The sequence below is a fragment of the Peromyscus maniculatus genome, chromosome 5 (genome assembly GCF_049852395.1).
Source record: "Peromyscus maniculatus bairdii isolate BWxNUB_F1_BW_parent chromosome 5, HU_Pman_BW_mat_3.1, whole genome shotgun sequence".
In the NCBI taxonomy this organism is placed as follows: domain Eukaryota; kingdom Metazoa; phylum Chordata; class Mammalia; order Rodentia; family Cricetidae; genus Peromyscus; species Peromyscus maniculatus.
This window is the reverse complement of record NC_134856.1, coordinates 58,643,996-58,668,805: the sequence shown is the minus strand read 5'-3', so window position 1 is coordinate 58,668,805 and position 24,810 is coordinate 58,643,996. Positions and strand designations below refer to the sequence as shown.

The window sequence follows — 24,810 nt, the reverse complement described above, 5'->3', positions numbered from 1 at the left end:
TACCACGTCTGGCTAAGTTTCTGTTGCAGCCTATCTGCAGCAAACTCCATAGGCTTTTGCGCTCCAAAAACTGCAGAAGTTAGCCACTTTCACACATTCCCCCATGCAGACGTCTGGCTCTTTGGCTTCTTCTCTCCCGGTGGGTTGTGGCACACTAGGTAGCTGCCTTAAAACCTACTCAGGCTTCCACTGTTCTCTGCAGAAGCAGTCAGCCTCACATCTGAATCGTCATCGTTGGCAGATTTGGTGAGACAACTGGGAATTCTTAAAAGGGGATTTAGTAAAAGAGAGAGATTTTTTTTCCCCACATTAAAAACTGGGTAACACTATTACAATGGAGAGAGTTAGGTCTCTATGATTACACAATGCACAGTTTGGAAATAGAATAATTAGATGAGAGGATAATTAATTTTGATAGGATTTAACATAATGTCAATTATAAACATTATCTGTTTGATCACTTTTGTTTTATCATTTAAAAGGTTGGTTAATATGAGTGCCAAGATAAAGGTTTTAGAAAAACTTATTAAAACGGATCATAGAGATATTCAAACCCAGATGGAGGAATTTAAAGAACCAATCTCAGCATTGCATTATAAGGTTAGAGAGGAACAGACTAAGGTTTTCAAATAGCCAACCTTAATTTATCCAGTAACCTTATAGGAACTGCCAAATGATAGATATCCTCAAGACAGTATAAGAGCTGAATGACTCCTGTGCAAATGTTAGACTTTGCAAGGAAGTGATAATCTCATACGGCATGCATTCACCTTTTGTGAAGCAGATGTTAAACTCGTGGACAACTTGTAATAGAATTATCCCTCAGGACTGGAGAAACTTGGTTACAGCAGTCTTGGAGGCTGGTCCTCAATAACTGTGGAGGACCTGGTAGAAAAATGAGGCTAAGACCACTGAACAAAAAAGTAGGGTTGGTTAGAGGTATGGAAATCTCCCAAGACCAACTTCTTGGAGAGGGAGATTATGCTAATGTATAAAGGCAATCTCTACATGATGATCACACCCTGGCTTTATGCCACATAACAGCCTTGAATGCTTGGGACAGAATTGAAGAAGTAGGAAAGAAAATCGAGTCATTTACTAAAGTTATGAAGGGCCCAAAAGAAACCTTCACTGACTTCTTACAAAGATTGACTTCAGCAGTAAACAGAATGATACTAAATTTAGAAGCTAGACAAATAATAATTGAATTTCTGGCTTTTGAAAATGCTAATGCACAATGCAAAAGGATAATTGGTTCATTAAAGGCAAGATCAACACCCTTAGAGGAATGGATCTGAGATACAATCACTATTGAATCTCATGACTATGGTGATGCTTGAATAGGCAAGGTGATTTTCAGAGGTTTGAAGAAAAATCAAAATGTCAAATGTTTCAATGGAGGTAAACAAGGTCACCTAAAAAGAGATTGTAAACAAGGTGTTCCTAGAAACAATGTTTTTTTTCTAAGAATAATCTCAACAGAACACCCTTCCGTTCTGGATTATGCAGAAGGTGTGGCAAAGGCAGACATTGGACTAATGAATATAGATCAACAAGGGACAGTCAAGGTAACTCTTTGCCATCAGGAAACGCCTTGAGGGGCCTCTCACAGGCCTCCAAGTCAAATTCCATTTAGTCATTTCCTGTCATCATGGAGAAAACTCCTTACCAGAGCAATTTAAGAACCTAATATCTATTGTAAAAAACCATTCTGCTCTGGATGATAAAACAGCTATAGAAGAACAAAGAATTCAGAAGAAACCATAAAGCAAATATTTTGGCAAACTTCTATAAATGAACAAAGACTAAAATTAAAAATACGAATAAATGGGCTGAAGAAATGGCTTAGAGGTTAAGAGCACCAACTGCTCTTCCAGAGGTCCTGAGTTCAATTCCCAGCAACCACATGGTGGCTCACAACCATCTGTAATGAGGTCTGGTGCCCTCTTCTGGTCATACATGCTGTATACATAACAAATAAATCTTAAAAAAAAAAAAATACGAATAAATGATATCATCATTGAAGGTCTTATAGACAAAGATATGGATGTAACAATAATTGCACCAAAATCTTGGCATCCAAATTGGCTTCTTCAGGAAGTAAATATTCAGCTTTTGGGGACTAGAACGTTATTTCAGGTAAAACAGAGTGTGACATGGGTCTAATTGAATGTACAGAGCCAGAAGGACAGAGAGGAAATTAAAGCCATATGTAAGTAATATAGCAATGAATTTGTGGGGACGTGATTTGTTACAGCAACGGAACACCCAGATTAACATTCCTCCAATCTCAGAAACAAACCATAAATTAACGTATGTTTCTGGGAAAATATTAGAAGGTATTATAAAGAATAGTCACCAACCATTCAGGTTGTACAAGAACAAGGCACAACAGCTGCTGATCTTTCAAAGGCATCAACAGCCCTACTTTTAAAATGGTTAACAGACAAGCTTGTATGGGTTCAGCAATGGCCTTTAACATCAGAGAAACTGCAGGCTTTAGAACAGTTGGTACAGGAGCAGCTAAATGCTCAGCATACTGAAGAATCAACCAGTCCTTGGAATTCTCCTGTATTTGTTGTTAAAAAGAAATCTGGAAAATGGAGAAGGGTAACAGATCTAAGAGCTGTTAATAAGGTGATTCAGCCAATGGGCTCTCTACAGTCTTGAATTCTTTTGCCTTCTCTGTTACCTAAAGAATGGCCACTGATAGTTATTGATTTAAAAGACTGTTTCTTCACTATACCTTTACAAGAAAAAGAAAAATTTGCCTTCACAGTGCCTATTTATAATAACTTTCAGCCTGTTAAAAGATATTAATGGAAAGTTCTCCCACAGGGAATGTTAAATAGCCCCACCCTATGCCATATTTTGTAAGTCAGCCATTGGAAATGATTTGTAAACAATTTTCTCAGTCTATAGTTTACCATTACATGGATGATATCTTACTAGCTGATTCAAACGTAGATACTTTAGAAAGAATGTTTGAAGAAGTAAAGAATTTTGTCTTGTTAGGGATTACAAATTGCTCCTGAAAAAAAAATACAAAGAGGAGATTCTATTAACTATTTAGGATATAAAATAGGTCTACAAAATACTAGACTACAAAAGATGCAAATTAGGACAGCTCAATTGTGGACTTTTAATGGCTTTCAAAGACATTTCCTATCTACAGCCCACTTATTGGAGTAGAAAATTAAGAACTAATTAATTTGTTCAAAACCTTAAATGGGGACAAGGATTTAAATAATCCAAGAGAATTATCAGCTGAAGCTAAGAGAGAATTGCCTTTGGTAGAAAAGAAATTACAGGTGCACATGTGGATCATTTGGATCCAGAGCTTGATTGCATTCTGGTAATCTTCCCTTCTAAACATTCTCCTACAGGAATATTAATGCAGAGGTAAGATATTATCTTATAATGGATCTTTTTACCACATAAAGAGTAAGTAAGTAAATAAATAAAACCTTATGTGGAAAATGTCTCTGAGTTGATTCTAAAAGAAAATTTGAGACTTTGTCAATAAGCAGAAATAGACCCAGCAGAAAATGTAGTACCTTTTACTAATGATGAAATTGATAAATTATGGGCAGAAAGTGAACCTTGGCAAAGAACTTGCAGGGAGAGGTTAACAACAAATATCCCAAAAGAAAGAGAATTCCATTTATAAAGAGAACTGAATCCTTCCTTGCATTGTATGAGGAACACCAATGTCTAGAGCCCCTACATTTTATACTGATGAAAACACATCAGGAAAGGCAGGTTATAAATTAGGAAATTTAAGTAAAGTGGCTCAAAGCCCTTATGATTCTGTCCAAAAGTCAAAATTATATGCTATTCTGATGGTATGAATGGATTTTACAAAACCTCTTAACATAGTTACTGACTCTCACTATGCAGAAAGAGTTGTTTTACACATTAAAACTGCTAAATTTATTCCTGATGGATCAGAATTAACTTTGTTATTTATTTAGTTACAAGAAATAATTAGGAATAGGAAACATCCCTTATATATAACACACATCTGATCCCATTTGGGTCTGCCAGGCCCTCTAGCACAAAGTAATGAAAAAATTGGTCTACTATTGATAGGACATGTGCTGGAGGCCTCAGAATTTCATAAAAAAAATAAATAAATAAATAATAAAAAAAAACATGTCAATAGCAAGGGTTTGAAAAAGGATTTTCCTTCACTTGGTAACAAGTCAAAGAAATTATAAGAAAATGTCCTACTTGTTCTTTATAAACCAAACTCCATTACCTGCAGGAATGGAGTACCAAAGGGTACTCAAAGGAATGAAATCTAGTGGATGGATGTGTTTCATTTTGTAGAATTTGGAAAATTAAATTATGTACACCACACAATTGATACCTATTCAGGATTTCAATGAGTGACTACTTTGAGTTTTAAAAAGGCTGATTCTATATTCACATGTTTGATAGAAGTTGTGGCCATCATGGGTATACCTGTACAAATTAAAACTGACAATGCTCCAGCATATGTCTCTGGTAAAATGAAAGTTTTTTGCTTTTTACAATATAAAGCATATTACAGGTATACCACACAACCCTACAGGGTAAGCAGTCATGGAAAGCTAAATAAACAGAAAGGGGTAATAAAAGATCCCCAGAAATAGACTGCATAATGCTTTATTAACTTTGAATTTTCTAAATGCTAATGAGAAAGGAACGACAGCTGCAGAGAGACATTGGATAATAGAAGAACTATGGAATTAAATCAACCTCTATACTTTAAAGATGTGCTGACCTCAGAATGGAGACCATGATATGTGTTACGTTGAGGAAGAGGTTTTGCTTTTGTTTCTTCAGAAGAAAAGCTAAGGATACCATCAAAATTGATAAAGGTTCAATTTGAACAAGAGAGACCTCTTTATTAGAAGAGATGATAGTTCATCAAACAGCATGGCCATTCAATCTAAACTAACTTATAAGATTAACAAATGCTTCTCATTTGATCAGATATAACTTGCCAAAAAGGAGTCTCCCCAAAGTTAGGGTTGGGTAAGGATTTGGTTTTGTCTTTTCAGGAGAATAAAGGCATCCAGCTAAGGAATCTGAAGACTACTGAATAAATGAGACATGTGAAGAAAAAGGACAAATCAAAAAAAAAAAAAAAAAAAAAAGTTCCAAGAAAAAGGAGTAAATGGCCTATTGATATATCACATTTTCAACAGGATAAAATTTCATAAATCCTCCCAATTGTTTCTGCTGTTCTCTATAGACACATAATGCAAATGGTCTTTTGTAGTCCCGGTTCAATTGAAAATTAAAGCTGGCTTTGAGGTTGAAGTGTGGCTCTCTTCTTCTCTAAACCCAAGCATGCTTGTTAAAGGAAAATGCAAAATCTCTGTATCATGTCAGAAGAGCCACCTGATATGGGACAGAAGAAAAACCAAAATTAAGGGACTATTCTATTGGTACTGATCTCATGGTCCTTTGGTTTTATTTTGACTATTTAAAACTTTTCTTGAGGTATAACTATTATCTCAAAATTCACAAGATCAATATATGTGTGTATATATATATGTACATTTTAAACTTTTTTGTCATGACATTAATGGTCATATAGAGGACTAATTCTAGAAAAAAGCTTCACCTAGCTTCTTGTATATGATTTCAGGTTTGAGTCTCTATCAAAAACTAGGAATTAAGTTTTTGTACTCTGGATGTACATAATAAATATTGATCCTTTAACCTCTTTGAAATCTGCTGTATATGACATTTAAAACATTAGTTTTCTGCAGAGAACCAAGACTATGCCTAACAGTGATCTCTGAAGTCTCCAAAAGGATTATGGGGCCCCACAACTATGATTCCACATGTACTATGATAATGCCACTAAGCCAACAAATACCACACAAAGATTGGCTTTGGGCTACAAACTGCTCAGGACAATTTCAAGATGGCTAGCTGAGATGATCCAGCCTCATAGACTACTCTAGCCAGAACTTGAGACAAGCCCTGCACTTTCCCATTTCTCAGAGACTGGACAACAAATGATAGAGCTACCTCTCCCAGGACTTGACAACCCAAAATTTTCTTTTCAGGATCCCTTAAAGATGCTGCCACCCTCAGACAGCAGGAAACTTAAGGACACAACACCCACATTCCCAACAAGTGGGGTGGGTGGTTTTTGGTCGTTCAATGGGCTATGGATATTTGTCATCGTTTAGGGTGGTCAGTTACAAGTTGTTATTGGTAATGGTCAGGAAAAAAAGTTGAACAAAGGAGATTAGATTCAGAGTTCTTATTTTGAAAAGAAAAAAGGGGGATATAAATATGATAGGATAAAAGGGTAGATTATTGGATTGACTTTTAAAAAGAAACTACTTATTTTAAATATTTTACACTGATATGGATCTTCATATACTGATACAAATTTGAGATTATTTTTGTTAGAACATACTGTACATACATTTTTTTATTTTTTTATTTTTGGTTTTTCAAGACAGGGTTTCTCTGTAGCTTTGCGCCTTTCCTGGAACTCACTCTGTAGCCCAGGCTGGCCTCGAACTCACAGAGATCCGCCTGGCTCTGCCTCCGGAGTGCCGGGATTAAAGGTGTGCGCCACCACCACCTCCTGGCTGTACATACATGTCTAATCTTGTTCAAGGTATTGTACCTATACATCTCATTTAACAATGTAATATAAATTAGTAGTCCTTGAAAGTTGTTATTACAAATTATTCAGGATAATAAAGAAATGCAGGTTTGTAATTAGTCACCTATTACAATCGAACTTGTTGTCATATTAGGTATGTTTTCAAGGCCAAATAGATATATTTTAGATAGACAGGTTGTCTTCAAATACTTCAGAGATCTACAGAATATGGCTTTTAAGATGTTTTAATAACATAGGTTCTTTTTTTTTATGACAATGAGACCTGTCTGCTCTTGGCAGCACCAATCTATTTCAGAGATGATGGGCATCGAAGAAAGTTCCCATGGAGTTTACTTTGTGGCAAAAGGTAGCCACTGGGCAAGAAAATGTCCTTGCCTCAACTGCTGACAGTATACTGTCCAAATGGGACAAGCAGGACACAAAAAGAAGTGACGGCTGAACTTTGCCAAGACAAGGTGGGACTATCCTTCATATATCCTGCTTCACAAAAAAGTCTGTCAGATATTCCAGGCCTGTAGGCTGAAGATGGCTGCCCCAACATTACAGAGGAACCCTGGGTGACTGTCCAGGCAGTCCGCTGTTTCTGTCATTTCTCACATTTTTTTAGAGGTCACTTGCTTGCACTTCCTGTTTACGCAATTAATATTATTTCTTTCTTGGGTCTCTGAGGGAGTTGAAGACTAGACAATTATAGTTTTCCTTGTTGACCAAACTCAGAAAAGAAATTCACTAAAGAAGTGTAAAGTGTATAAGGTTGAGAGACATCAAAAGATAGTTTTAGATGGTAAAACAAGTTAGGATAGAAAGTTAATTAGGTATAAGACTTTGCACTCACCAAGATAGGATATATAGTGGAGTATTTTCTCTGAATTTGTCAAATGCAAATGGACCAGACACTGTTGATGTATTTATTGCCTGTGTATATTGTATATAGTTCTTGTACTTACTGTATATAGTTTTTCTTACATCAGTTATATCCTTTTTTTATTTTAGACAAAAAAGAGGAAATGTGGTGATATTTTGTTTGTGCTCTAACAAATAAAGCTTGCCTGAAGATCAGAGGGCAGAGCTAGCCACTAGTTAACCATAGAGGCCAGGCAGTGGTGGCACACAAGTTTAATCCCAGCACTCAGGGGCAGAGGCAGAGATGTCTGAGTTCAAGGCCACCCTGGGCTACACAAGATTGATCCAGTCTAAAACAGAAACAGAGCCAGGCAGTGGTGGCACACACCTTTTGGTATCTCATACCTTTAATCCTAGCACTGGGGAGGTGGAAACAGGAAGTGATATGGCTGGGTGGAGAGAGGAATATAAGGAGGGAGAAGACAGGAGCTCAGCTCTCTCCCTTCAGACTGAGGATTCAGTAGACGTAAGAAGTCTCTCTAGTGGCTGGTTCCTTTACTGATCTTTCAGCATTTACCCCGATATCTGGCTCTGGATTTTTATTAAGACCAATTAGGATTCATGCTACAGGCAAGGACCCACTTTTACTAAATGCTTCACAAACAAAGGCCTGGCCTTCTGCCCTGCTTCTCAGCTTCACAACTGCCTCTTTGTCCCTTAATACTGTGAAGCCACACAACCCCAGCAAGATCCTAATTTCTGCCCTGTGCACTCTTCCCTGTCTTCTCTTGACTGCAAATCTAACTGTTCTTAATTTCCTGCTTACCAACAGGATACATCTACCTATTGAGGCTTTGGTGCCCATTCATTTTCTCACAATTGTACACCCTGTGCCTCAGCAGACCAACAAACTTCTATCCCATGCATACCTTCAAATTCTTCATTCTTCAATACTTAGTTCAAGTTTCCCTTGTCTAATAATTCTTAGATTAATTCATTTAATGAAAACTTGGGGGCTATTTTATCCAAGTCACTTGCTGAATGGAAGCCCAGAGACCCAGAGTCCTTCTCAAAGCTGGGCCCAAATTGTGCTATAAAGATACACAATTTAAGTTCCAGAGATAAGCAAGTGTAGCAGGCAGCTGGTGGGGATGATGCAGGTCCTCAGGCCCATAGGTATGGGTCTAAACTGTTCCTGTGCCCTTCCCCAGAATTCATACTTACCCCTTAATTATCCTCTAATCTAGATCAAAAACCCAATCCTAGGTATTATCAGTAGCCAGGAATCAAGAAGCCACTAATGAGGCTGGACATAGTAGTACACACCTATATTTACAGTACTTGAAAGGCTGAGGCAAGAGATTATAAATTCAGGACCTGGGCTGCAATGGTAAGACCCTAGCTGAGAGGTGGGGGAGGGGGGATGAAGAGGAGGAAAAGAAGCAGCAGCAGCAGCAGCAGCAGCCTACAGCAGTAGAGACCTCTGTGGAGGTCTTTTTCCTCAAGCACCACTGAGAACATCTGACCAGATAGTACCCACAATCATCCTGACAAGGGAGCTCTGTAAGGCATTCTAAATGGAAGTGCACTGGGCTTATCAACTGAGAACCCAAATGCTTCTTTTTTTTTTTTTTTTTTTTTTTTTTCCAGTGTTGGGGTTTGAACCCAGGGCCTCATGAATGCAATACCAACTGAGCTATATACCCAGAGTGTGTAGGTATACACACACACACACACACACACACACACACACACACACACACACACACACACACTTCTTAAGTTCTGGTCTATAGCTGTTTCACCATATCAAATACTTTTCAAAAATGTGTGAGGGCAATTCTTTGAGAAGCCCACAAACATGTTCTTACACATCTTATTTTTTCATAAGTGTCTCTTTTAATCTTCATTCTTTACTCTTAATAATGTTTCCAAAAAAACTGTGATAGATGAACTTAAAATATTTGGTCTTTATAATACTTAGCACCTTACGTAATAAGAGCATACATTTGTAATTCTGAAGAAACTGCCCTGTGAAATTCTTCAGTGGAAGCTAGAAAGTCCACAACTGGGCTCCCTCCCACAGGCTTTTGCTCTGCCTCCACTCTCAGCCAAATTTGTCTGCCTAGTTTTAAAAGTGACACAAAATTTCAAACAATCCTTCCTTCACCTGGAGTGAACACCACTTTAGGCCTAAACAAAAGAAAGAAGCTATCCACCTGTAGATCAGACCTCCATGCCTGAGTGATGTTCAGCCCCTGAAGAATAGACTGCAGCACGATCCCAAAGTGTTCTGTTGACCCAGCCTCAAACATCTGGTTGAGCAGGGCTTCTAAGTGAGGCTCAATATCCTGAGTGACTAGAGCAGGAACACCTGGACCTGGGGGAAAGGAAGCCAAAACTGTTAAGATCTGACTGATAAGTGATAATGAAATACAAAGTGGCAATATGATGACACCATGTAGCTATTAATAACACGAGTTGAGGAGTGTAATAGTACAACTAAATCATGGTGAAAAAAGCAGAATGGATGCTCATCGTGGTACCTTCTCTTACCCAGAACTGTACTTATGTACAGTGCATGCACACAGAAAATGTCACTATGCTCACGTTAGCTCTGGACCACAGCAGACACGTGACTGTTTTTATCTTTTTATCTCCCTTATACAATCAGTATGGGTATAGAAGTGGAGTATTTTTATATGCCTAGGTGTAGGCAGCCAGACCAAGCCTAGATTTTCTTAGAGGGCCTGATGAAAGGACAAAGTGAACTTTAAGTTCTGTATCCTTGTCCAGGAGTAGATTTGGCAAGGCTGGTATAAAGCTGAAGCCAATGCCTCAAAAGAGTCAAAGTTGCAGCTTCTGGGGACTCAAACTCTTTCCCCCTGTGCTGTTGTTTTCAGTCCTAAAGCAGCTGTGTCTGAGGTATCCAATGTTCTCTTTGCCAACACTGTCAGACTTAGCTCTCTCCTGAACTTGGCCACCCACCCCCATACCTACCTCTGCAAATAGTATGTATGATGCTGCATCTCTTAATAAACTTGCTTGGCATAAGTCACTAGTTTATACAAGAACTCCCGGGCCCAGCTACTGCTTTTGTCTTCTTTATTTCTCATCCCCAGTCTTCCCACTCAACACCTTGCTCTTTAGGTCACCCTGCTGGTTCGGGTCACTCAGAAGTGTCAAAAAGATAAAAAGAACCTTGACATTCCTGGGACTGTCTACTAGGTCCATCAGGTGTTTTCTGGAACCTCCAGGACCTACAATCTTACAATAAAGTCCAAGGCAGGGTATTCAAGGCCCTTCCTGTGATCCTTCATGTGTTTCAGACTGCGACATACCACCAGAACACCTTCTGCCTCTCCATTTGTGTTATTTACAATCAGGAAGACAGAGACTGGGGGCTCTGACTGATTAAGTCATAGGCTCATATCTCCTACAACCTGTAAGACCTAGATTCACAGCCTCTTTCAGCCCCAACTTGCCATCAGTAAAATGAACATATCAGCAAAGATGCCTATCACTGGCAAACAAAAGGACACAGAACCTATTGAAGAGCCTCTCCAGGAGGGCTTACCACCTACATTTACCTGGCTGGACTTCAAGGCCACTTTCACTTGGTTTACACGTATCCTCTAAGCCCCAGTCTCACATTCAGGTTGGGGTTTTGTATTCCATATTTTCTCTTCTGCAACCTCTATGGATATCTATCTGTTAATGAAGCCCAAATCAGCCAGAGCACAGCTAGTCCTAGAGAGAAGGCCAGCTCTAAAGCACTGGCTTCCCCAACTCCACTAAGGTAATCTATTCTATTGCCTGAATGCATTCTTCATAAAAGTTCCTGTTTATGAAATGCCCCCTTAGGACCCCTGGAGGGCAGGGGCATCTCCACAAGCCATCATATTGCTACCTTTCAGCTCTTCAAAGCAACCTTCAGGTTATATTCCCTTCCTTCCCCAGTGCCTTGGGCCCCACCTCACTTGGTATTTCCTCCAGACTGCTCACTACTCCAGCACATCACTAGACAGTCTGACGGTTCAGATATGTGAACATGCTAGACCCACTGTATGTGAGGCTCTTTTCCAGAGGTCTGAGGTACCACAGGTCCAGGGATATAAAAGTGAGGCTTAGAACTGCCTCATCTCACTAGATGTAGGGAAAGGGAATGCAGAAGTTCTGCTTAACAAACTGACAGCAGCCACTAGTTTTAGATGCTAGCTGCCATCTTAAGACACTTACCTATCATAAGCTTTAACAAAAATTTGATGTTAGTCCTAGTCAGGGAAGCCCCAATCCCTGAGTTATTAACAGAGAAAGATAGACCATCACAGTCAGGGTCTTTTCAGTTCATTCACACTTGAATCCGAGACAGAAAGGTCTTTGACAGAAAGACAACAGCAGCACTATTCAGTCCACACACCCGGATCTGGTACTGGCCCCGGTACGCCTGGTGGCTTCACTTCCTAAAGGCCCCACACCCTTGTAGCTTCTCTATGCAAATCAACACAACACAAACTCTACCCAGCATGTACTCTTACAACACTCCCCAACACCTGTGAAGTCTAACCTCAAAAGACTACCTAATTCCTACCCTAGCCCCCAGCAACTCCAAAAACTTAAAACCTCTGCCACCTGTGATATGTTCTGACTAGATACAAGAAGACACCAGGCCTGTTTATCTTTGTCTGCTTTGGGGAGCAACTCTGTTTACCATTTTTGTCTTTAAGATTTTATTTTATTTTATTTATGTTTGGGTTTTTAGACAAAGTCTCACTATGTAACCTTGGCCTGGAACTGGCTATGCAGACCATGATAGCTTCTGCCTCTGCCTCTGGAGTGCTAGGATGAAAGGCATGCACCACCATTCCCTGCCAAAAAGAATAACTTTATACTGTTACTTAACATTAATATTTTTAGATGTTTCTAAATAATTTTTATAACTATTTCAATGGCTATACAGGAATCCCTAAACCTTTGATCTATAAAACTTCAGGGTCAGTTTTGTGCCAGAAGACATCAGCTCTCTCACGAGTCTGTGACTGAGGTCTTAACTGCCTCAAAGGGTGATCTCATTAAGAGATGACACACTAGGTAAACCTATTCTACTACATATACAAGTTATTGAGCATACTGAATTGGGGTGCTGAGGAAAGCAGATTTCATGTAATTTTCAAAGTTAATCTATAGCACTATAAGCCTGATACAGAGGAGTTTCCCCTCGGTGAGATGATCCATTTAAGTCCTCTGTGGCCAGAGCAAATTAAAGGCCAAGAACAAGAACAGTAAACCTTAAAACCAATGAATGGGGGTTGGAGAGATGGCTCAGTGGCTAAGGGCACATAATGTTCACACAGAAAACCTAAATTAAGTTCCCAGCATCCATGTTAGGCAGCTTACAGCTGTGTAACTCCAGCTCCAGAGAATCAGCAACCTTCTTCTAGACTCTAGAGGTACCTTCACTCACATGTGCACAAACCCACACAAATATACACACAATTTAAAGAAAAAATTGTAGGTGTGGAATTCGAGATGAACTAGGTCTACATAACGAGTTCCAGACCAGCCATTACATAGTAAAATTCTGCCTCAAAAAACAAGCATGGATATACACAAAATAATCCCTAAAATATGAAAGGACCTGAGAAGACTAGAAGGATACAGTGTGCACAGTGAAGGGAAAGCTGAAAAGGTGACTGCTTACATATGCCAATATAGAAAGAGGAAATGATGTCCCAGATGCATGTCTGGGGGCAAGCTTTCTCATGTGGGACCTGAAATGGCCAGGTACCACCCTGTTCAAGGGGGTGGCGCAGCCAGTTGTGGTGATACACACTGGTAAGATATGCTGAAGAGACAGGCATGTGAATCTTAAGAGATGAAGCATGGTAACTTGGCCATGGAACTTTCATTGACTTAAGCCTCTGTAGCTTCAGGTCAGAAAGAAATACCTTACTGGGCCTGGAGAGATGTCTCAGTGGTTAAGAACACTGGCTGCATGCTCACAGGATCTAGGTTTGAGTCCCAGCACCAACATGCAGCTCACAACCATCAGTAACTTCGATTCTAGGGAATCTGACACTATCCTTTGGCTTGAGGATACCAGGCATATACACAGTACATAGACATACATGCAGGCAAAACATCCACACACGTTAAAAAACAAAACAAAACAAAACAAACAAAAAAAAAAACCCACCTTACCTGTAAGAACTTTCCGCACAGAATGAAAGATGGAAGCAAAAACAGAGCTCTCCTTGGAATGGAGCTCTGGGGCCAAAAGGAACAAGGTTAGAAATTGCAAGGCTGCCTGGAAAGACTGAGTATTCCCTGACAGGGCTGGCAACTCCTCCAGCAACTGAACGTAGACATCCTGGTAAAGGGTCATGTGAGAAAGCAGCGTTCGATCTGTATCCACCACTTGAGCAATTTGGGGCTGTCCTTCCCTGAGGTGTTGGCTCAGGTCTACTTCTAAAAGAGTGGGGACAGCTGAGAGGAGGACTGGCGGCAGGCGGCGGCCTGCAGTCCCAGGCACTAAGCAGAGCTGCAGCATGGCACCCATTTGCATCGTGGCCTGCCGCAGCAGCTCAGGTAGTGCTGCTGGTGCCTCCAGGAGCTGCCTCCGCTCCTTAACATAAGGCCCCAAACTTTGACACAACTTGGTTAAAGCCACTAGAAGCAGTTGCCTGCCCTGAAGGCTCTGGATTTTCAATTCTTTGCTGGAAGCATCCTTACTATACCTTGAGAGTAAGGCAGTGATTTTTCCAAAATTGAGCACCAAGCTAAGCTTTACTTGGATAAGCATCTGCATTAGCTGTTCCAAGAACACCCCTGACACTTCCAGAAGCTGCAGCCAAGTGGAGTCATCCTCTCCAACTTGAAACTCAGTACTGGCTTGCAACAGTGAGGTCAGCACAACCTCAAAGATGTCACTAACATACATGATCCTGAACACAGAGCGGGCATTCCTTCCCCTCTGTAGACCATTGAGGAGCCGGTAGCATGTCACCAAGAACTGGAGAGCTAGTGGGCTGGAGCAATGTCCCAATGTAGAGACAGCCATGGAGAGTAGCAGGAAAAAAAAATGCACGTGGTAAGATGGCAAGAAGCTGTCCAGGCGAAGGATAGAGATGACTTCTAACAGCTCCAGGAGGTCTTTTAGCTGCTCTTCATCCAGCTTGATAGGAAAACCACTCTTGATCATAGATAGGAAATTCTGGGCAACTTCTCCTCTTGGTTCTATACCTTCAGGTCCAACTTTTGCCAATTTGGTTTCCCAATGAGCCACCAATGTGTGGTAGTCCTTTTCAAAAAGCCAGGGAAGCTGCTGACTGATAAGACTCAGATCACTATGGGCAGCAGAGCATAGTATGCTAGAACATTTTGCAATGATACACATCAGGAAGGCAGAGTGGAGGGACTGCATCTCCGGGAAGAGAGGGCTGTGGAGGAGGGCTGTGGATACGTTTTCAAGTGTGATATATGGCTCACCATGTGCCAAGCTTTCCTGGGCTTTATTTGCTGGTACAGTTCTTAATAGGACAGTGGCCACGTATCTCACATCATCCAAACAAAGGTAGGGCATTAAAACTGTGAGGTTTGATACAATCAAGTGCCAGTGGGCTACAGGATATGTGGATTCATCCATTGTCGACACCTGCCTATCCCAGGCAACTACTGTCTTCTGACTTAAACAGTCCCTGCTAGAATCAAGAATGTGGGCAGTGTCAGACCTCAAGGTTTGAAGGGCTTCTTTAGACTGGAAACTAGTCTGCATTAGAGTCCTTTTCACCTTCTGCAGGTACAGCTGTTCTAAGCAGTACCTACTCAGCGACCTGGACTGGGCTATACACTTTTCCACCTTCTTCCAAAGCTGTGTTTCCACACCTGGGAGCAGCAAAGGGAGGTTTGAGATATCCAGAGCAGCCCCAACTAGGGGGCCCGCCAGAGAATAATACTGGCTGCAGTGCAAACTGAGGGTAGTGTCCACTTGAGCCCAGGTGTAAGAGAGTAAGAGTGCAGAGTCACTCACCTTCTGCTGCCACAGCTCAGGCTCTGGGCTCCAGAGGTCCAGGAGAAGGCCCAAAAGAGGCTTCACAAGCTCTTTCAGCATCCTCTCCATTATGCACTGGGTCCTTCTGATGATGGGCAGAGGCATGCTGTTGTCCAAACTTGGCATGTTAAACATGATACAGTGTAGCAGAGAGCTCAGTGACAGTGCCTTCAAAGCCATGTCAGTATCACTCTGCAAATAGGGCATGACTAAAGACTGGAACTTATCTAGTACAAGGGACCATGTATCCAGGATCTGACTCAGTGGCAACTCTAAGAGGCATGTACAGAGAGCCATGAAGGGGCCTGAGGCAAGCAAAGGCTGCCTCAGTGCCTCAGCGGCTGGACGGCAGATCACCCCCAAAATCTCCTCAAACAACTGTGGTACCTGTCGGAGCTTGGCATATGTCTGGAAGACAGTGTTAATAAGTACCTCCTGGGCTTTTTTGGCTCGAAATTCTGTTACTTCTGCATCAATCCAAGCTGAAGACAACAGGTCATCTAGGTCTGGCTCTAAAATCAAATGATTCAGAGACATCAAAATCTTGAGGCAGCGAAACCAAGCTGGCACAGGTGCTTGTGAATGGTTGATCAGCAGCTCAGCCACACGGCGGTAGAAGTGGAACTGTGTCTCCCCATGCCGGATCCTGTCAGCAGCCACATTGTAGATGTTGTTGGTGGCCACTGAGTTTAGGAGTTGCTCTACAGCCAGAAGCTCTGTGGTCCAATCTGATAAGGACAGGGCTTCCATCTGCCCCTCTTGCAGGTGTGAAATTTGCAAGCAGCCAAACAACCTGGGGAGAGCCTGAAAACAGAGAAACTGGTTTTCTTCCTTAAGGTATGAATCCAGAAAGAGTCTGTACAATAAGGACACTGAATTGGCCACAACCAAAGCATGTAGGTCTGACTTGATGCAGTCAGGCTCTACCAGCCTTGTAATCACAGTCTCCATTGGAGTGAGAAGACTCTTCAGAACCCCCATCTTTATGTTCCCTTGGCGCTGTTCCAAGAGCTCCTCCTTATAGGATGAGAGTAAATCATGTCGAAAAACACCGCCTCGAAGAACAGTGTCAACCTTACTCCTGATATCTCTGCTCAGTATTTGCTGTAGCTGGCCTTGACCAGGCTGTGTCCATGTGCCCCCCAAAAGCAAATGTCTCAGGACTAGGCAGGGCTGGAGGAGGTGGCTAGTCATATCCACAAAGACACGTCTAGGGTTGGCTTGTTGTTGCTGAAGCTTGAGGTAATGGTCAAGAGCCAGATGAATGACCTCAAATAGCTGGGCTGTCATGGCTCCTTCTGGCTGTCTGCAGACCGACCAGCAGAGCTGGCTCAGCAAGGCCACAATCAGCTCCGGTTTGGCTGTGTAGATGACAGCAAGGGCAGGTGCTGAGAGGATGCCCTGGCAGCAACTCAGGATGGCACCGATATTCCTCTGGGATCCCGAAAGTGAGAACTCTGCTATTCTTTCATTTATGATCTGAGTATTAAGAAAGAAAGAAAGATCATGACTACCCTGAAGCTACACTTACTCAGAAAGTATGAAAAAAATCAATCATTCCTCTCCCATTTTGATGAGAAACACCCAGATTTTTCTACCTCTAACATGAACTGACACTTATTCAATGCATCAATAAAAGACAAAGTGTCTGTTCTAATTCCTTTACACATCTATCTCCTGTCAATATCAATTCTGAAAAGGTTTAGTGCCTTTGTAAATTTGCCACCAATTCCAAAAGGCTTTGCAAAGCTTAAAAGTCAGCAGTCAATTTTTTTCTTTTCATTTATTCTTCTCATACATCCCAACAGCCTCCTTTTCCTCCACTACTCCCAGCCTCCTCACCCCCGACCTCCCCTTCCCCCCAAATCTACTGCTCCTCTGTTTCCCTTCAGAAAAAATCAGGCATCTCAGGGATATCAACCGAACATGGCATAATAAGATGCAATAAAGACAAGGCAAAAACCCTCATATCAAGACTGGATGAGGCAACCCATAGGAGGAAAAGGTTTAGACCCCAAATCCTTTAACTCATCTCAGCACTTGAGTCATGACCCTGTGGCCCTATATACATATTTATAGCCATTACATTTTCCTATTAAAAACACCAAAGCAGGGCTAGAGATTGACTCTGTTGGTAGAGTGCTTGCCTAACATGCTTAAAGCCCTAGGTTCAATCCCCAGCACTACATAAACTGAGTGTGGTAGTGCATGCCTGTAATCTCAGTACTCAAGGGAAATAGGCAGGAAGACCAGAAATTCAAGGTCATCCCTAAATTACATAGCTAATTGGATGCCAGCCTATGATAAATGAGTACCTTTCTTTTAAATGTAAATGTAATGCAAAAACCATGTTATACACATTATTTTCAGCTCTCAAAATTCCAAATTCAGACACAAAAGCAGGCAGATCTCAAAATTTACTATTAGGCCAGTGACCTGCTCCCAGTTTTACAAGATCTAAGAATCAAAGCTGTCTGAGGTACTAAGCTATTAGCAACCGCATGAAACAATCATTATTTCCACTCAAGTAAGTACTGGATTAAAAAGTAAGTTATAGCAAATGTGCTGAATCCTAAGATGTCAACATATCACTAGTAGCCTCCAGATATTTTATTAAATAGATCAATAAAAAAATTTTTACACAGACCCCAAAGCATAATTTGTGTTCAAGTTGTATATGTGTCCCTTAGTAATATTTCATAACTATAAACATACATTTATTTTAAATGTTGTATCATTTCTTAAATATAAAGCTACTTTTGATCTTCCTGTCTTGTCTTGAAGGACCACTTAGAATGACCCCATTATTTAACAGTGTCACAATGAAGGGTGTGATCTTAAGCATTACTGACAGCTTATCTACTTCCTTGTTCTCTGTTCTGTTCCATTCCATTTTGTGAGGCTCTGGCTGAACAGCTCTACAACCAGGCACATCTAGTTTCAAATCCCAATAATGCAACTTACTATTCATTATATGATGACCAGTTATATCCTTAGGCCCTTTGAGCCTGTCATGTACTAAATGCTCATTGGTACTGGTTTTTAATGGCAATTATTATGGCATTTGAAAATACTGTTTTGACAATGAAGTTCAAACTTTTGTGATTTTAATCAAAAACCTTTTGAGGTAATTCCTATCTAGATTATCTTTGATCTCCCTCCAGAAAATTGCATCAAATGTCTGTGTGTGTGTGTCAGTGTAGTTATAATATGGTAGCTACCTTTTCCAGTTACAAAGTAATAAAACTGGCTCTGATGGTACACACCTGTAATCCCAGCACTTGGGTACACAAAGCAGTAAGACCATAAGTCTGAGAGCAGATAGTAATAAAAACTTGTTCGTGGGCCTGACACGGTGGTGCATGTTTTTAATCCCTGCATTCAGGAATCAGAGGCACACAGATCTCTATGAGTTCAAGGCCAGCCTGGTCTACATAGAAAGTTCCAGGACAGTCAGGGATACAAGGCACTGTTTCAAAAATAACATTTTCTATTTTGGGATACTATTACTTCTTCTTACTCTTCCCTCCTCTAACTTGAAATTTCTCACATAGTCACATAAGTGATTCTGAAACAAGTTTAAGCAGTAATAAGAAAGTAACAAAGCTGCACATAACACAAGTCAATAGAAGAGACCATTATTTACCTTGACAAGAGAAATTTGAAGATTTACAGTCTTTCCATTCTTAAGGAGATTCTGCAATTTCCTGCTATGTAGAATGTTATCTACATAGACCCAGAGCCTTTCAACAATATCTTCCTGCAGTTCAAGTTTTTTCTTATAAAATGCAACCAATGTCTGTCTTGCCCAATCAAGTAAAACCTGGATTTGTAGAAAACATACTGTGTAAATGAACTTCTTACATGAGAGAAAGATTTCCAACATTATAGGGACATACAGCCATGACCAAATTCTATTGCAAGAAAAACAAAAAAAACAACTTTCTTCAAAACATGTCTGCAGTATCAGTTACCACTGAGGTTGAAACAGGAGGAGCACTTCAGTTTACAAATTCAAGATGAGTCTGGGATCTCTGCAACTGTTTACATATTACCCACAATTCCCTTTTCTTTCTCTCTTCTCCAGCCAAGCAAGATGCCCAAGGGAAAGAAGGCCAAGGGGAAAAAGGTGGCCCACTCCACCCACCCCCAACTCTCCCCCCTGCCGTCATGAAGAAAGAGGAAGCCAAAAAGGTAGTGAATCCTTTGTTTGAGAAAAGGCCTAAGAACTTCAGCATTGGGCAGGACATCCAGCCCAAAAGAGATCTCACACACTTTGTCAAATGGCCCCGCTACATTAGGCTGCAGCGGCAAAGAGCCATCCTCTATAAGTGGCTCAAAGTACCTGCTGCCATTAACCAGTTCACACAGGCCCTGGACTGGCAAACAGCTACCCAGCTGCTTAAGCTTGCCCACAAGTACATGCTAGAGACAAAGCAGGAAAAGAAAGCTGCAGGCAAAGGGGACATCCCAACTAAGAGACCACCTATCCTTTGAGCAGAGGTTAATACAGTCACCACCTTGGTGAAGAACAAGGCTCAGCTGGTGATGATTCCACGATGTATACCCCATTGAGCTGGTGGTCTTCCTGCCTGCCCTGTGTCGAAAGATGGGGGTCCCCTACTGCACCATCAAAGGAAAGGCCAGGCTGGGGCAGCTGGTCCACAGGAAGACATGCACCACTGTTGCCTTCACACAGGTTAACTCAGAAGATAAGAGTGCTCTGGCTAAGCTAGTGGAAGTTATTAGGACCAATTACAAGGACAGATATGATGAGATCCGCCGCCACTGGGGAGGCAATGTCCTGTGTGGTGGCATTGTGTTCCCCAAAATAATGTGCACCCTAATAAACTTATCTGGGGTCAGAGAACAGAACAGCCACTAGATACAGAGGCTAGAAAATGGTGGCACTCATGCCTTTAATCCTAGCATTCCAGAGGCAGAAATCCATGCCGATCTCTGTGAGTTCAAGGCCACATTGGAAACAGCCAGGCATGGTGACACACGCCTTTAATCCCAGGAAGTGATGGCAGAAAGCAGAAAGGTATTTAAGGTGTAAGGACCAGGAACTAGCCTGGTTAAGCTTTTAGGCTTTGAGCAGCATAGTTCAGCTGAGATCCATTTGGATAACGACTCAGAAGCTTCCAGTCTGAGGAAACAGGACCAGCTGAGGAATTGGCAAGGTGAGGTGGTTGTGGCTTGTTCTGCTTCTCTGATCTTCCAGCATTCACCCCAATACCTGGCTCCAGGTTTGTTTTTATTATTAAGACCCTTTAAGATTCATGCTAGGGCTGGAGAGATGGCTCAGAGGTCAAGAGCACTGACTGATCTTCCAGAGGTCCTGAGTTCAATTCCCAGCAACCACATGGTGGCTCACAACCATCTGTAATGAGATCTGGTGCCCTCTTTTGGCTTGCAGTCATACATGCTGTATACATAATAAATAAATAAATCTTTAAAAAAAAAAAGATTCATGCTACAGCCCTGGGTCCTAAATCTGTGGCTCGGATTGCCAAGCTGGAAAAGGCAAAGGCCAAAGAACTCACCACTAAATTGGGTTAAATGTACACTGCTAAGTTTTCTGTACATAAATATAATTACAAACTTACCTTCCCCCCCCCAAAAAAAAAAATGAGTCTGGACAACATAACAAGATCCTATTTGAAGCAAATAGGCTGAATATGGTTACTTACACATGGCTATTAATATCAGTACTTGGGAAGCTGTGGCCAAAAGATCTCAATTCAATGGCAGCATAAAATGTATAGTGAAAGCATTTTGTTTTTGTTTTTCGAGACAGGGTTTCTCTGTGTAGTTTTGGTGCCTGTCCTGGATCTTACTCTATAGACCAGGCTGGCCTCGAACTCACAGAGATCCGCTTGGCTATGCCTCCCGAGTGCTGGGATTAAAGGGATGTGCTACTGCTACCTGGTGCATTTTTTTTTTAAATCTTCACTTGTATTTTACATAATGATATATGTTTTTAAATCTTGAAATGTTATTAAGGAATAAAAAAGGAAAAACAATGTTGTCTTAGTGTGGAGTCAATGAAAAATTTCAGTGAAATTAACATTATTTATTGGCCTTTTCTAAGAGAAACACAATAAATGTCCACAATGACCACACAAGAAATCACATATGCAAATCAAAATGGTAATGAGAGATCAGTAAAGAAAAAGAAAAGGGCTGGGCAGTGGTGGCGCATGCCTTTAATCCCAGCACTCGGGAGGCAGAGGCAGGTGGATCTCTGTGAGTTTGAGGCCAGCCTGGGCTACAGAGAGAGTTCCAGGAAAGGTACAAAGCTTTACAGAGAAACCCTGTCTTGAAAAACAAAAAAACAAAACAAAAAAGAAAAGGAAAAGGAATGGGAGTCAGAACACTAGGATATGTGTCCTGATTTTCCCAAGATACATGAAGGGTACCTTCTAAATCTATCTCTCAGGAGACATAAGCACACAGATGCATGAGGGCTTTCTGAGAAGGAGGGTTGTACACATGCAGCTTCCATTATTACAACATGTTTACTCAAGCACAAAACACTGAGAAAAGGTGAGGCCTCAGCTCTCAAAACTGTGTGTGCACGTGTGTGGTATTGTTGTTGTGGATGATGCTGGAACCCAGGGCTTCAGGCAAGCTTGGCAAACACTATGACACTGAGTTACATTTATTCTACCCAAGCCCTCACTCAGTTTTACTCTCCAGAAGTGTCAATATGTACAAAGAATGACTAATGTTAAAAGGAAAAAGGAAAAGGACATCTTGGGTCTTGATCAAGCCTGCCAGGATTACCCTTTTGTTTCATACTGTGCAGTGCTTACCAGGGACCTAACAAGCTGCTAAGCTGATTCAAATGTGTAGTAGGTGTGGACACTAGCAGGTCAACTGTTCCACACACTACACCTCATAACTAACTACTCTAGCAATTATGATACAGTTTTGATACACCTCGAGGTGCCTCCTTTAAAACCAGCATTGGGATGTTTGTCAACCCAATTCCATGAGTTCGTCATCCTACTACTGTTTCAATTATCTACTTTTTAGCCACAAAAGCTTAAGAAATATTAATAGAACAACATTATACTTGGTACCTCTCTATTTCTAGCCTGGCCTCATAAAAAAAACTAATACTCTCCAAGTTCCCAACCTTCAACCTAGCAAACTGAAAGACCTCACTATTTTTTCACTGACATTACTTTTAACTCCCAATGAAGTTTTCTCCCTAACTTGTTTTCTAATCTTTTAAATAAATGTCATATCCAAGCTGTACATGTAATTATTTGAGATCATAAAAAACTAAGTTTTACATTAAACTTACTTGTTCTTTATTTGGTAGAAAGCACTGATGGGAAATCCAAGCAAAGTGAGCTAGTTTTAGTTTATCTTCCCAGGAAGTTGTCTTGCTTTTAAGCTTAAAGGAAATGCCAGAATAAACAGCAGCCATAGTTACACGTCTTCTACAATTAAAAAGAAGGGAAAATAGTATTATAATAAGACCTAACAAAACAGGCATCAGAAAATGAACACTATCTTTTTAAAAATATTTATGTGTATGTGCTTAAGTGTATGCATGCAAGAGCCCAAGAAGGTAAGAAGAGATCCTTTGAGACTGGAGTACAGACTGTTGTAGCTAGCTACCACATAGGTGCTAGAAAATGAACCCAGTTCCTCCACAAGAGCAGTCAGTGCTCTTAACTGCTGAGCCATCTCTCCAATCCCTCACTATACACCTTATATATGGGCACAATTGGGAAGCAGAGGAGGCAGGCAGGTCTCTGGGAGTTCGATGCCAGCCAAGAATACATAGTGAGATGCTGTCTCAAATTTGTGTGTGTGTGTGTGTGTATGTGTGTGTGTGTGTGTGTTTATATTTAATTTGAACCTGGATTTCAGCAAAAGCAGGCAGATGATTATAAATACTCCTGCTGTGATTACACATCACACATTTAGAATATATAGGAATTCAATAAGGCAAAATCAAAATGTATAAATTACTCACAGAATGATAGTCACCATACATGATTGAAGATTGAAAGAAGTTTCAGTACATATCTTCTAAAATGTATTGTGTATCAGGATTAGCATTATTAAGTAAGCAAATAAAGTGATACAGTACTTGAAGAAAGCAATGTTTCTTCAGGGGAAAAAGAAATCAAGTGTTGTGGCTGAGGAAATGGTTCAGCAGTTAAGAGCACTTGTTACTTTTATAAAGGACCTGAGTTCAGTTCCTAGTACCCACAAGGCAGCTCACAACTGTCTATAACTCAATTTCCAGGGAATTCTGCATCTTCTAACCTCCCCAGGCTCATGCACACATAAGAGAGAAAGAGAGAAAGAAAGAGAGAGAAAGAGAGAAAGAAAGAAAGAAAGAAAGAAAGAAAGAAAGAAAGAAAGAAAGAAAGAAAGAAAGAAAGAAAGAAAGAAAGAGACAGAAAGACAGAAAGAGAAAGAACGAGAGAAGAGAGAAAGAAAGAAGGCATTAATTTCAATAGAAATAGTATAGTATTATTTCTACTATAACAGGTAACTTCTTACACATGCAGAGCTACATTAGACTACAAAACATACACACGATTAAAAAAAAAAAACCAACAACTGGGGGTTGGGGATTTAGCTCAGTGGTAGAGCGCTTGCCTAGCAAGAGCAAGGCCCGGGGTTCGGTCCTCAGCTGGGGGCGGGGGGCGGGGGGAGCGGGGGGACTGTAATAATAAAATCCTAAGTAACAAAGGGAAAGCATATACATTAACAACTTACACTTACTATGAAACCCAGACAAAGCTTTTGAGTTTCTTAAAAGTCATAAAAATTTATCATTTTCATGAAACAAATTAGCTCAGAAAATATAAACATTCACCGTCCCGCTGTGTCAAGGCACGGAGAGGGTGCGATGTGGAGAACTTACTGCCTGCCTTCAGAACGGGGAAGCACCCCCCTTCCTGCTGTCGCCCTCAAAACTCCACTGAAGGAGCTAGGGCAGCGACTTCTCAACTTGTGGGTCCCGACCCCCACAGGCTGGCACTCAGCTATTTACATGGTCGTAACAGCGGGAAAAATTATAGATATTTTTCAATCAATGAGATACCTTCATGGCTGGGGAGTCATTACAACACGAGGAACCGTATTAAAGGGTCGCATTAGGAAGGCTGAGAACCGCCGCTCTAGAGCCTGGAGCGATGGCTCAGTGGTTTTCCAGAGAAGCGAGGTTCGACTCCCACACCCCACCTTGTGGCTCACAACCACCTGGAACTCCAGTTCTGGACCTGACGCCCTCTTCCAG

The 24,810-nt window shown here is 41.0% G+C and overlaps 1 protein-coding gene and 1 pseudogene across 4 annotated transcripts in view; one reads left to right on the top strand and one right to left on the bottom strand.

Moving 5' to 3' along the window:
- Urb2 (URB2 ribosome biogenesis homolog) overlaps positions 1 to 24,810 on the bottom strand; it is a 39,388-nt gene that overhangs the window by 14,020 nt on the left and 558 nt on the right. For all 4 annotated transcript variants that reach the window (XM_076572316.1, XM_042277844.2, XM_042277843.2 and 1 more), the window contains exons 2-5: positions 22,852 to 22,990; positions 19,183 to 19,359; positions 13,688 to 17,015; positions 9,706 to 9,866 (exon numbers count right to left, since the gene is read on the bottom strand). In XM_076572316.1, coding sequence (XP_076428431.1) covers positions 9,706 to 9,866; positions 13,688 to 17,015; positions 19,183 to 19,359; positions 22,852 to 22,977 — 3,792 coding nt within the window. In that variant the 5' untranslated portion in view covers positions 22,978 to 22,990. The remainder of the gene's footprint in view (positions 1 to 9,705; positions 9,867 to 13,687; positions 17,016 to 19,182; positions 19,360 to 22,851; positions 22,991 to 24,810) is intronic.
- Positions 19,633 to 21,144, top strand: LOC107402940 (large ribosomal subunit protein eL8-like; annotated as a pseudogene).